This window comes from Suricata suricatta, chromosome 2 (assembly GCF_006229205.1).
Source record: "Suricata suricatta isolate VVHF042 chromosome 2, meerkat_22Aug2017_6uvM2_HiC, whole genome shotgun sequence".
Taxonomy (NCBI): Eukaryota; Metazoa; Chordata; class Mammalia; order Carnivora; family Herpestidae; genus Suricata; species Suricata suricatta.
The window spans coordinates 180,978,798-180,993,216 of NC_043701.1; the positions used below are offsets into that span (position 1 = coordinate 180,978,798).

Below are 14,419 nucleotides of genomic sequence, written 5' to 3' on the forward strand. Positions count from 1 at the left end.
ACCTGTCCCAAATCTCCAATGGGCAGATTTCTGTAAATACACACAGTCCAGGGAGACATACATTTCCTCTTGTCCATTTACATACGGTGCCCGTCACACGTTCTCAGTAGGTGCATACTGTCCTCAAGGGGGCAAAACTTGGTACTTGGGGGAGGGGTTGAAAATTCTTAGCTATTACAATGATTTGTTTCCTTCTGACTCTAGCTAACAAATCTTGTTTCTTAATATTCAATTTCTCCCAAAAGAGAAATATAATTTAAAGTAAGTTAAACTTAATTAAGATTAGTTAAAATTAATTTTTCTCCCTAGGCAGGCAATAATGACAAAACAGTTATAAAATACTGGTGAACCCCACTCAGAAACACACACCTGATGCTTAGAGGGAAGCTTGCAAGAGCTGGGGGAGTCCAGAGCACGTTAAATCAACACAAGAGGAAAATTCACACCAGCTCTCTACACAGGTATGTTACGATCACATACTAGCACTGTATTCACTTGTTTTTCACATGATTTTACATACTCGGTTGTAGGCACTCCTGCAATAGGTTTTAAAAGATTTCTCACTTTTTAAAGACATATAGAATTAAAATCTGTACTTTATGGGCCACCTGGGTGGATCAGTCAGTTAAGAGTCTGACTCTTGATTTTGGCTCAGGTCATGATCTCACAGTTAGTTAGATCGAGCCCCAAGCTGGGCTCTGGGCTGGGACAGTGTGGAGTGTGCTTGGGAGTCTATCTCTTCCTCTTTCTCTGCTCCTCCCCCACCCGCATGTGTGTGCACGCGTATACACACACACACACTCTCTCTCTGTCTCTCTTTCTCTTTGTCTCTCTCCTTTTCTCTCTCAAAATACATAAACTTTTTAAAAACCTGAACTTTAAACTTCAGTTGAATGAACCATCGTCACCAACATGACTGTTTAACTAAACAACTACAAACACACCACATGTCGGTTACGTTGTAACTGAGAAATTCCAGACTAAACACGTAGGTGAGGGCATATTCAGCCATCACATGATGTAAGATCATTAAACACAGCATTGATACACATGGAGTCCCTCTTGGGAAGATACACTCTTTAGTCTAAACTATGATTTAAAAATCATTACTCTGTCTCTGGGCACCTGGGTGGCTCAGTAGTTGAGCCTCTGACTGTGGCTCAGGTCATGATCTTACAGTTTGTGAGTTCGAGCCTCACCAAGTTCTCTGCTGTCAGTGCAGAGCCTGCTTTGGATCCCCTGTACCCCCTCTCTCTTTGCTGTGCTGCTGCTCGCACTTTCTCACTTTCTCTCTCTCTCTCTCTCTCTCTCTCTCCCCCCCGCCCCTGTATCTCAATCTCTCAAAGATAAACATTATAAACAAATAATTAAATAAAAATAAATCATTAGCCTTTCTAGAAATTTTATTTTCTTCTAAATGTCCTCAATCCCCAGAACCTTTTCATTTAGTGAAAGAGTGCAGGTTAAAATCTAAAAAAACCATGTATAATGAATTGTTATGAATATATCATATCAATATAAATGTGAGTCCCAGGGAAAGCTAGGTGTAGGGTGTATGTGGCTCTCTGTACTATCTTGGCAACATCACAGTAAATCTAAAACAACTTTAAAGTCGCTTATTTTAAAAAGCACCTATCTCTTATTAAGTACTTATCTAAACTTATTATAAATGTTGTGAGTTCATCCGTCTGCCAGCGTCTCAAGGGCAGATGGAGGCTCACACATCCCTGCACCGCAGGAACTTGACCTAGGACCCAGAACACAGTGGACAGTCACCTGAAGAATGCAGTGAAAACCTGAAAACAGAATTCATCCGACTCCTTCCCTCCTCCTACCAAGCACTGCATGCCCCACCTGTCCGTCAAACACCGAGTCTTACCTCAGAATCATCAGGCAAAACAAATGTTGCAAATCTCTTTAAACAATGCCAACCACTCCATCCTCTAATATTACCTAAGTGTGTTTTTTTTTTTAACATTTATTTACTTTTGAGAGAGATAGGGAAAGACAGAGTATGTATAGGGAATGGCAGAGAGAGAGAGAGGGGGAGACAGAATCGGAAGCAGGCTCCAGGCTCCGAGCTGCCAGCACAGAGCCCGATGTGGGGCTCAAACCCATGAACCACAAGATCATAGCCTCAGCTGAAGTCAGACACATAACCGAGCCACCGAGGCTCCCCATAAATTTATTATCTTAAAATCAAAATCCCCAGGTCTGTGATGATGCGAGAGGTCTGAGGCACAGGGGGAAATGGCAGAAACTGAAGGGATAGATACCCCCGACTCGACAACCAATTTAAAAATCAAGGACATTAGGGCCTTGCTAAGAGGTCACAAGACATAAATGCATTAGAGAGCCGTGTGGAAATGTCACCCCAGGGCCCCAGAGCCTTGACTGAGAGGCGGGCTCCCAAAGGTGGTGGTGGGGACACAGCTTCGCCCTTGTCGTGAGTCAGAGGGAGCAGAACCGCCCTGGGGGGACGGGATCAGCACTCACACCTCCAGAAAGTCAGAGCTCCCTTGGTGGCAGGAGTCACGCCTCCAGGGCCGGATGCATGAGCCAGTCCTGATGTGACATGCAGAAGACAAAGGCTAAAGATTTTCCTGGGGGCAGGAGGGGGCTAAGGAAAGAACGCAAGACGTCAGAAGCTGATGGAGCTGGGCTCTGCCGCTGGACAGGCCACTTCCCGTTCCGGGTGGGCACCTTCCACACCCTGGTCTGCACAGAACCCATCCGGCCAGGCTGCCAGGGGCACGCGGCGGGAAATATCTACAGTGTGGCCGTCTAGCCAAATCCAGCCCATTGCCTGCGAGCTAAGAATGATTTCACATTTCTAAATGTTTTTTTTTCCTAAAGGAGACTATTTCGTGACACATAAACATTAGATTAAATTCAAATTTCAATGTCCATAGATAAGTTTTATCAGAACACGGCCACGCCCGACTGTCGGGCCGCCTTTACCCCCACCCCCCACCCCCAAAGGGCAGAGCTGAGCAGCCGAGACAGATGCGGGCAGGGGACCCGCACAGCTGAATTCCTTCCTGACTGTCTAGCTCTTCACAGAAAAGATTTACTAGCCTTGGGTCTAGAGTCCAGAGACACTTCTCAGTAACTGTCCTTACCACTCCTAGTCTTTCCCTCAGGGCACTGGCTCCTAAGGGACCGGTTTCACCACCTCGCCTTCAGGGGACATTGGGGGTTGACAGGAATGGAGGGGGAGGCACTACTGACATCTATGGGTAGAGGCCGGGGACGCTGAACACCCTGCCGCACACAGGACAGCCCCCTGCCTACCCAGGCCCACTGGCAACAGTGCCGACATTGAGATGCCCTTCCAGAAAGTCCCGAAGGAGTTAAGAGAAAGGAGGCGGACAGTTACTCAGCGTGGCAAGGGTGCTGTGTCAGGGCCCAAGGTGTATGTTAACGTCTCGTTTATGGAGGAGGGAACAGAGGCTCGGCCAAGGCTGGTCACTGGCCCTACGTAGACCAACAGAGGCTGTGCAGGAGTCTGAATCCATTTCCGCATGTCCCAACACCTTTCTCCTTCTGCTGTACGTGGCACTGATCCTTGAAGACAGTCGAGTTTCCAAAGGTACACGGGTGTCAACTCTTACCCCCCTAGTCTCTCTCTCCCAGGGGGTGGGCACGGTCTTGGCTGGGAGGGTTATGTGAAGCCGAAAGAGGAGCCCTCCCCATGCCTAAGGCAGCCTCCTGTGTGCAGACGTGGCCTCATGGGGACTGTCAAGCAAGACGTGAGCTTGGGGTTCAGCGGGAGTTAAGTGTTTGGGGGTCGGGGGTACAGGAGACTGTAGTCTGGAAATAATGCGTTTCTTAAGAAAAGCTCCATAACAGGTATTTTAATGCTTCTATTTTTTTCTTAATTTTTATATGCTTATCTATTTTTGAGCGTGAGAGAGACAAAGCATGAGTGGGGAAGGGGCAGAGAGAGGGAGACACAGAATCAGAAGCAGACTCCAGGCTCTGAACTGTCAGCACAGAGTTCGACGTGGGACTTGAACTCATGAACCAAGAGATCATGACCTGAGCCGAAGTCAGTTGCTTAACCAACTGTGCCACCCAGGCACCCTTTAACAATTCTGTTCTTTAAATTCTTTTTTTTTTGAGAGAGAGAGAGACAGTGTGAGCAGGGGAGGGTCAGAGAGAGAGGGAGACACAGAATCCCAAGCAGGCTCCAGGCTCTGAGCTAGCTGTCAGCACTGAGCTGGATGCAGGGCTCAAACTCACGAGCAGTGAGATCATGACCTGAGCCGAAGCTGGACGCTTAACCAACTGAGCCCCCAAGGCACCCTAACAATTCTATTCTTAAGAGGAAGCATTGTCAACTAGCTTGTAACCTAATGTAATTTTTCTAGAAGTCAGAAAGGCTAACCATTGAGCTTACTCAGCCAAGAAGCAGACGCCACTGGCTGGCGTGGAGGAAATCCTACAATTATCAGAATGGCCTCTTAGAGGAGGGGAGAATCACTGTGTGTGGGGCTGACCCGTACGCCTCCCCATACAGAGTAACAGGACATCTCCTGGAACAGAGAGAGGCAATATGGGTAGTTATTTCACGTAAGACGTTAGTAACCACAAACGTGAAAAAAAATGTAGCATTTTTCCAAGCTCTAAAAGTCCTCTACCTGCTTTCAAAGCCCCTCTAGCTGTTAAAGGAAGTTGGCAACATCTAACAAGTGGAGGTAGTTGGAGAGTTGGATTTGCAAACTCTGCAGACCCTCTGGCGTTTGAATAAAGGACGGACATGGTCTCTTATCTGCTCCGTCTCCCAGAGCAGCAGTGGCCATCTTCACACCAGTGAGTGACCCAGGCCCCGGCACCGAGGAAAACTCAGAGCCCATCAACAAAGGTGTCTGACCTTGCTCTGCTGGATGCCAAGTACCGTACGGAGCGATGAGGGCATGAAGCTACAGCCCCCAGGGAAGACACGGGTTGGTGGGAGTAGAAGGAATCTGAAGCAGCAATGAAAGCTACCTTCACGGGAGAGTGAAAGAGCTGAGTCCCACATCATGTGGGGCTGGGGCCCAACGACAAGCCAGGGGACAGCGGTACCTAAGGCAGGGTCTAAAGTAACCTTCGAAATGCCTTCTGGTTTCCATGCTTTTTATGCAAGTTCAGCATGGCCATGTCTTCTCTCCAGAACATTCTTGGGTTGAACGTAGCCGAGCTAGTTTTCTTTGAACAGCCCTGCTATAAAATAATACCCACGTGAGAGAACTAGCATTGCTCTCAGGCAGGCTTGCCCTGCAAGAGGCTGAAGGAACTAAGGGCTCAGAAGATGCAGCCTCACCCCCATGCCCACCCCTCATGCTCCGGGGTCGGGGGGAGATCAGGGCATGGACATTTGATCTAGCACGTGTGTGTGTACATGGGCTCGATCTGCACACATCAGGGATGTGCACAGTGGGACTGCGTATCACAGAGATGTGTGTATCTTCAAGGATAAAGGCATTAGAAGGACCAATTTGGGAAGCTTAAGATAGCTTAAGAGAAGGTACATTTTGGGGCACCTGGGTGGTGCAGTTGGTTGAGCATCCGACTTCGTTTCAGGTCATGATCTCACAGTTCGTGGGTTCGAGCCCCATGTTGGGGAGCCTGCTTCGAATTCTGTGTCCCCCTCCCTCTCTGTCCACCTCCACTTGCTCTCTGTCTCCCTCTCAAAAATAAACATGAGAGGGGGGTGGGAGGGAGGGGAAGAGAGAGAAGGTACAATTTAAGACGGGGCTTCAGGTGTCAGGGACACAGCACATGCCAAGAATGGCGTATTTAGGCAGCAGGGTGCCCAGGGTGAGCTCGATGGCCGGGGGGTAGATCAGGGCCTTCAGCATCAGGACAGCCCAGCCTCTGACGCATCTTGGGCATCGTCAGGGAACCTGGATTTGAGGTCAGATACCACGGGTGGCTTCTGACGGGGCGGGGAAGCAGGAAAGGGACAGGCTCGAGCCGTGTCTTCGACAACCTGCCCTGCTCGCGTTTATCGAATGTCTGGAGCAGAGAAGGACTAATAAGCCATGGTGAGGAAGGGACACACGGTAGACATACGGGCCAGTGGACTCAACAGACGTCTCCAGCCTCATGATCTGAGGGAGGAAGTGAGATGACAATCCTATCCTATTAAATAAATAGGCTATTCAATAAAGTAGAGAAGACGGACACGGGGATGTGTCCACTTAGGGCACAGCACGTTTAAAGAAATTGGAAACTTTCAACTGGAGACTCCTGGAATCCATGGGATGTCAGGACCAACTCTCGGAAATAAAGGCCAGGTGAGTGATGTGGATTTTAAGTCTGTGTATGTTAGAGAACACACACTGCAGTCATCATATGAAACGTTTCCGGCGTGTCCCTCACAGCGGGAGTTGGGGGGTGGTGGCTAATGTTGCTGTAGTCATCCCTGTGAACAGACCTCCCCCCACCACCACTCTAGGGGGACAGCAAGGCCACAGAAGTGAATGACACAGCCAGTGGGAGCCCTCAGTCAGAAGAAAGTCAGCGGAAACCAACAGTTAAAGGACAAAGCCAAAAAGAGGAATAAAAAGAAGGAATTAAAAACATATGGGGGAAAATGAGAGAACAGGGTCTCAGGAGCCAAAGGAAGTGAGAGTTTCAAAGGAGAGTGAATCACTGTCAAGATAAGTAAGGCGCAGAGCGAAAGGCACGGGCTGGCTTTGGACGTTGGGAGGCTACCTATGACCTTGGCCAAGAGCCGTGGTTCTGAGGAAATGCTGGGAGACGGGGCTGCTACTGGCGGGGGTGGGGAGCGTGGGAACACAGCAGGAGGCGAGCACCCCGCACGCCCCACGTGAGAAGCCTCCCGGAAGGGCTGACGCAGATGGTTACTTGAAGGAGAAGCAAGGCTCCTTTCAATGTATGGAGCAGAATCTACTTCTGCCATTTTAATTAGCTGCTATTTGATATTTGCTATTTGAGCCCCACAATATGCTAAGGGACGTTTTGGTTTCATGTTCTAATCCATTTGCCTTTTTATTTTCCATTTCACACACTATTTCCATATATTCATTCTCACTTGAGAAAGCTGGAAGTTGGAAATTTCCTGGAGAATTCAAAGGCTGAGCTCGACTGAGGTCATCTCCTGATCGATCACATCTTGACGTGCCTTCCCTGGGCCCAGAGGCTTGGGTTATTTTCAAGACATGAAATCGGAGCTGGGTCCCCAAAGCACTTTACACTTGCGGTACCACCTCACATTTGTGTAGCGGGTTTTAGTTCCCAGCCTAATTTTACAGCCATCGCTTCATCTCACTCCTATAAGGACCCTAAGAGGGAAGGAAAGCAGACTGGCTTACCTCATGCTATAGACCAAAACAACAGCGAGCAAACAAAGAAAATGCTGGAATCTCTCCAATGCATGCAAGGTCACGTTCTATCCCAGCCTTGACTCTTTCAAGTAAATTATCAGTGGCAATGATGTCTTGATTCTTGGTTTGGAAAGGACCTAATAATATCCCCATCCAGATATATTTCGATGACATAGGGGAGGGGTATGTGTGGAATGTGACAGTACTTTTGCCTACATCAGCTCAGTCGGGTCGACAGCACTCCGGCAATTTCCAATAGTGCAAGGCTTCTTCTAATCTTGTGTGCTCATGAGAATCTCCTTGGGGCACTTGATAAAAACAAAGATGCCTGAGTCTCCCCCACATGAATCCCACTCTCAGAGAGACTGGCTGAATAGAAAGCTACAGGATAGCAAAGAATAAAATAGCAGAGCAGAAAAACAGGAATATCAATCTACGACTCCGTATCCTAAGGTACGGTGGGCATACTTGTGTGGCAAAAATAGCCATGAGTGTATGTTTGCATACCTGAGGATACACTCTGTCAATGCGTTCTAACGTGAAAATGTGGGCAGCGCTATCTGATAATAAGGAAAGACACACACATGTACGCCATTAGCCAGAATCCCTCTCCTCACAACAGGTACACACAGCTCCCTCATGGAGAACTACGGCACACGTGTACAAGCATGTCACACGCACCCTTTTCCATGCAGCCTCGGAGTGGTTAACTACCACCTGTGGGTACACATCACAATCACGCAGTTATAAGGCTGATTTCAGGAGCCCCATGCATTGTGACAAAACGCTGTTCCCCAGATCACATCAGTCCCTAGTCCCTTAAATAGTTGCGTGTACTAGGTATGTGTCTACCAGCTGCACGGCTCTAATCTGCAGGCAGAGGTGCTGAGACAGTCATCAGATAATAATGGTTTTCTACGTTTTCTATAACGATGGTGCTGGTGTCCCATAGTCCTCGGGTTGTAAACATGGCCGGAAGTAGTAGCCGTGCCTCATGATGTCTGCAAGGCTGGCTGGCAGGAAAGATGACGCTGGAGGTCAGAAGCCAGAGCCCGCCTGAACTGGTCCATTGCAGGGGCGTGCTGAGAACACTCATCGGGTTGTGCTCTGACACACTCCCCGGGGAGGGTTGCCGGATAAAACAGAGGACACCAGTTAAATGTGGATTTCAAAAACAACAACACCCCCAGTACTGCATGGGACAGACGGATAAAAAAAAAGTCACTGTCGGAAGCCCGTGACAGCTCCCGTAAGGACGCAGGTCTGAATCAAACTGACTCCACGACAGGCTTCCAGTTTCCCCTCTGACCCTGGAGACCTAGGTGTCGGCTTCTCAGAATCATTAGACAATAGAAGGGCGCACGTTGCCCAAGGAAGGCGGGACTACCCTTGTAACACCCAATCAGGAAAGGCCAGCCAACACCCTTAACATTTCTAAGGGCGGGCCTAGAGATAGAAGCTATAGGTAATCACCTATTGCTTAAGGCTGGTCACGCCCTACGTGAGGGGTCCTGGGTCCACTCTGTAATTGGTCAATACTCTACTGCCAAGAATGATAGGCGATAGTGATTGGGTCACTGTACCTGTGTCACAATTTCCTGTAACTCTCCCTTCCCGAAACCCATAATAAGCCCTACCCCCGCCATGTTCGGGGCTCTCAGCAGGGATCCACTGCGTTGGTGAGGTCTGTGAGCCCCAGCTTATAAGCCCGTAATAATAAAGCCTTTTGCTTTTGCATGTGTGACTCGGTCTCCCCGGCGGTCTCTGGTTTTTGGGGACGATAATGAAAACCTGGGCATAACACTCCCACCACCCAAGAAACTTTAGATGGTTCCATATTTTTGCACTATTAATTAGCACCTATCAATATTTTAAAGGCATACTTTCTGAAATGGCATATTCCTCTTTGCTTCATCTCTCATATCATTTCTAATTTTTCAGATCAATAGCATGATGAAATTTTCTTCAATGTCTTAAGTTTTTCATCCAGAAGGCACCATCGATACCACCGGGAGTGACTTATATGTTGTATATTAAATTTGCAACAGTTTCTATGGAACGGAAATATTCAAAAAGTGCAGATTTGGCATTTGGATCCTTTGACCAAACCTTCTACCTTTCTGATTGCTCACTTCCAACTGAGAGCCTCTCTAGAAAATAAATGAGTGATGTAAATCATATTATCATTACTCACATAAAGGTGGCCTACTGCAGCCCTTCCAGAAAGCCACAGAGGATTTTCACAATCTCAGCTGCTCTTTAAAAAAAAATCTGTTTTCTATTATAAAAAATTACCTAAAAGTAGTTCCACGTAACACAAGGACAAAGCCATCTGTGTGATCTCTCCAAAGGGCTCATATTTCTATAGATTTTTATCACTCTCCAACTGTTCCAACAAGTTCTGAAATTTAAGAAAGTTGTGTAGATTTGGCACCTAAAACTCATTGAAATATCAAATTTAATCACTAATGGTTCAATTGTATATTATTCTTTTACATCATAGAGTGCTCAAATCAAATATGTATCAGTGTAAACAAAGCAATAAACTGCATTAAAAGTCATACAAATTTTTGAAAAAGTCACATTAACATGTTTCTACCGATAATCGATAAAACCAAAATGCTGAGATAGACATGAATACAGAAAAGTGCCCAGCCCTCGAGTAAAACAGACACACAAACTGTCTGTCTGGAAACGTTATCACTGGTGTGTGTTTGAAAAGTAACTTTTAACAGATGTAAATGATGCTGGGCTGTTCATCAAGACTGTCCCTCTACAAAATTTCACTCTGTAAGAATAAAGTCAACATTAAAACAAAGACAAAGCTTGAACAAAAGAAAATGAATGCAGTTAACGTGATTTGCAAGAAAACAAAACAACTGACCTTTGAGTGGGTGCTCCCTGTGGGGTCCCAGAGGGCTCCATTCAAGAGAGAGACCCGAACTCCTTCATAAGCTCCTCCTTGGCCCTTTCTTCCACCAGCCTGCTGCATGGACGGTGCTAATTCGCTGCCCAGGTTCACCCCTGCATCAAAAAGAAAACAGCCCTATTCATTCTTGTCAGGAAGGGCTTGGCATCAGAAACTCATGACATAAACGACTTCGTTGAAAATATATGGAAGTTGAAGACCAAGGAAACAGCATTCTCTCCTAAGTCATGGTCACTGTTGGAGGTGACAAATTCTCTGTCAATCTAATCAAACACTTCTGTGACTCAAACCAAAGCTCAGTTTTCCCCTCCAAATCCTATGGCATGTGCTGGGTGATGATCAAAGTCAAAGTGTATGATTCTGTCCTTCCACAAGCAATGAAATCACACCAAGAGGGACTGTCTCAATGATGAATGAATGCTTTGCTTAAGATCAGCTCTCTATGAAACATCCCAAGGCTTTAGCTGTATTAAGACTAAATCCATTTACTTAAGTCCTAGTGAATCAGCTCAGTCCAATGCCAAGTCTCCTCTCTGTACTTACAGAGGCTAATTTTACATGCTTCAGTAAGTGAGTCTATAGACAAAATTAATTTGCTAGTTCAGACTGACAAGACTGGTATATGTAAAAAAAAAAATTAAGTCATTCAATAAACTATTATATGATCTTGGTTCTTGGGGTCCTGTCGAACCGGTTAATGTACTGACACAGGTTCAATTTAGCCCCATATCCATAAACAATCCTAATGGAAAGTATAACATTTTTTCTCTTCTGGAGTGTGTATCCCGTTTTCAACAAGTACAGTAATTTCTCCGGGCTCGCTCTCCTGTGAGGTCACGTTCCTGCTATGTGGTGCGACCACAGCGTGCCCCTCAAGGTAAAGGATGGGAACAGATTCCCTCATATGTTATTCCCATTTCTTCAACCAGGACTCATAATTTTCAGGACTGAGTCATAATAGCACTGTTTTAAGTTACTAAGGAGTTCACATTTATTGGGCACAAATGGTATTGAAATTTTAATCCTAGACATTTTACAGTTCCCCAAATACTTTTAAATCCACACCATTTTATCATTCTCGACGTGGAAGCCTGCAGTTAGATTCAGGTTACAAATGGATCACTACTTGAGTACTAACTGTCTCACACAGCCGCTCGGGAAGACTCTCAAGCTGGTCACAGGCATTTAGAACTCCCAGGGGCCGAGGGCCACGGGAACACGGATGAGCAGAACGTTGGGGAGATGGCCTGGCGGCCATGAGGGATTGGGGGGGAGAGGACCATGAGCCACGTGAACAAGGAGAGGAAAGCATGTGGTATTCAGGGCTGAGATGAGCTGTTTTTTGGGATGAACCCCCATTCAAGTGAGGAGGGTTCCGGCCATGCAACCAGAGGGGCCGCTCCGGGTGGTGACATCCGTGAACACTGGTGGAAGGCTGGATCAAAGTGGAAAGAACTGTTACCCAAATGAAAGATTCCAGAATCCCTTCTCCTGGCTGCAGAGGGAGCCGTCATTGGCAGCATAGAGACTGTGCATAAATAATCCTCGTGCACCAGCTTGATTTCATGCCCTTCAGTGTGCCTCCTGGTCATGTAACATCACTGCAAGTAGGGGCTTAGGGGTAACACGTCCCTGAGCGCTGGTACTGACTCCTCCGTGTATCGGCTGGGGGTCTCTGGTCCAGCTGTTTGCCCACTTGGTTCGTTCACTCATTCACTTATTCATTCAACAACTATTTAATCCCTGCCTGCACTCTGATGTCTTCCATTCAAAAGCCCATTGTTTCTGCTTTGGCCTGGTATGCCCTAATGTCCCCTGGAGCCGGTCCCCCTGCTTACACGGGTGGGACCTTCATTTCGTAAATGTCACTTCACCCCAGAAGACTCCGTTCTCTCCACCCCGTGCATCGAAGACAGGGACACAGATTTGTGTATTTGTACTGGAGGGAAGATGAACAGGCAACAGCATTTCAGAGAGCAGCCCAGACCCAGGTCTCTTGCTCTGGACCCTCGGAGGGATTCCCAAATTGGAATTTACTGAACGTGTGTGCTAATCTAGTTATATTGCTTCTGCTGAGCCAGACTACAGAGTGTAATTAGCTGAATTTATCTTAAAAGAGAGGTGTGTTATTTGAATTGGACTAAGGGGGCTTTGAAATACCAACAATTATAGGATAAAAATTGGAGATCTGTCTGAACTTACCCCTAAACTGATAAAAACCATGCCACATGCCGAGAGCCGCTGTGGCCTTTACGTTAATCTTTTGAAAAGTCAGGCAAAACTGTTAAGAAAGTGACTGCAAGCATTGAAAAATTTTTCTCTACAAAAGCAAACCAATTTGATTACAAGTGCCTCCTGGCAGTTAGATTTCCAACACAAGTCAATGGTTAACTTGAGTAGTCAGTCACAAATTCGGTTGTCCAAGGGCTCCTTAAGTCCAAAACAGCAGTTCTGCCTCACTCACCACCCAGCCACAGGGGCCGAAGACGGGATGCTTTCCAGGGCGTACCAGGCACGCTGCACAAAGACCTGGAAGGGGCCTTTGCCAGCCCCAGACACTCAGATCACAGTCTCTGCATGTGACAGAACGCACTTGAGAAGCCACACGTCTCAGAGTGAAGGAAACAGCGCCACGCAGCCCAGGTCCCCTGGGTGAACCATTAGCATAACTTGGCCAGCAGGGGAGGAAGGGTAGAACGTCTACACCCCTGATTTGGGGCCTCCTATCTGATAATCAGGCTGATGCCGCACACACCGAACCCAGGAACATCCTCAGGCCCCTGGATCTCGTTCCTCCAAGACTCTTGGTAGCAGAGAGTCATCTACTCTCCCGAAGGCAAAATGTTCCAAGGACCAAACATGTCCCTTTTCTCCTACATATTCCATCATCTTAATCCAAAATCATGTCCTTTATGGCTGAATTGTTTTTGTCTATGAGGCTTTATTTCTAAATATTCCAAGGAGAATTTGGAGGCAGGCTCTGCCGGCGCTCGGACATTGTTGTGCAACCTTTTTAAGAAATTGAGTAACGGTATTTACTTGCTGAGCACAGCATTTATTATCTATGTACATGGATAATGAAGCCATCCCTCCATTTTTTAATTGGTTTCACAGTGTCCCCCCAGCAGTCCTGTAGGCAGAAGACCGTTTCTTATGAGCTTTGCTTATGTATTTATACACTGGTATTTCTTTTAGATGATGCAAATAAAAATTTTATTTGTGCTGCATGGGTAGACAGAATAAATTACACACAGCTGTGAGATATCAGAATGTATTTTATGGATGATCTTGTTGACAAACCATAAAAGCAGGTCCTGAATGATGCGTACATTCAAGCCCTAGAAACCCAGGGGGAAAAATAGGACCTTATAAAATAGACAGTTTGCATGCATTTTGTTTTTCCTAATATTTGGGCATCAACAAAACTCGGTTGCCTAGATAGAAAATAACGAATAGCTTACAGGGAGGAGGAACTTCTGGGTAACCAAACACCACTGGCCAGTTTGATAAAATGGCCAGTTGTCTTCAGTCTTGTGGTGGAACAAAAACATATTCGATGGTTTGGTTTCTCACACAATTATCTTCTGCAATAACATGTGTGTCTGTTTTGCTTGTGACCTCAGCTGAGGTTTTCATCTTCGGACCTGACCATGGCCGGTCAAGAGGGGAAGATCTAAGACTTGATTCTGTCGGCAAGAAAGAATCCTCACAGGGATGGCTTTTAAGGTCTTGGAAATAAACCAGTAGTGAAGACATTTCCCCAAAGTGACTTTGGATCCCCCTCCCCCTGCACCTCGCCACCATGTGAGTCACCCAGAGCCTGGCTGCCTGTGGAGGTCCTGCTCCATCCCGCTTTGGCCAAGTCTCCTTTACCTGCCTCAGTAAGGGAATGACAGCCTGGTGCCCAATCAAGGCTTCAGCTCCACGGAGGTGGAGGGTGGTGTGGAGCTCCGAGACAGGGAACAAGGGCCAACTTGGAGCAGCAAGGCCGAGCCCTGCTCTCCAGTTCTCCGATCTATGCGCTCCAGGCCTGCCTTTTAAGTTCTGTCTGCCCCCTCCAGAATGGGAAGCACATTCTCTCCCTTCTGGATTCTTACAGGGTTAAGGAAGCTCAATACAGTCAAAGAGCTTTCAAAAAAGCTCAGTGCATGAA

General features: G+C 46.9%; 1 protein-coding gene across 2 annotated transcripts in view; it reads right to left on the reverse strand.

Annotated features, from left to right (window-relative positions):
• The window catches only part of ADAM12 (ADAM metallopeptidase domain 12), a 340,207-nt gene that overhangs the window by 288,295 nt on the left and 37,493 nt on the right, over positions 1-14,419 (reverse strand). For both annotated transcript variants that reach the window (XM_029932773.1, XM_029932774.1), the window contains exon 2: positions 10,222-10,361. In XM_029932773.1, the coding sequence (XP_029788633.1) occupies positions 10,222-10,329 (108 nt within the window). In that variant the 5' untranslated portion in view covers positions 10,330-10,361. The remainder of the gene's footprint in view (positions 1-10,221; positions 10,362-14,419) is intronic.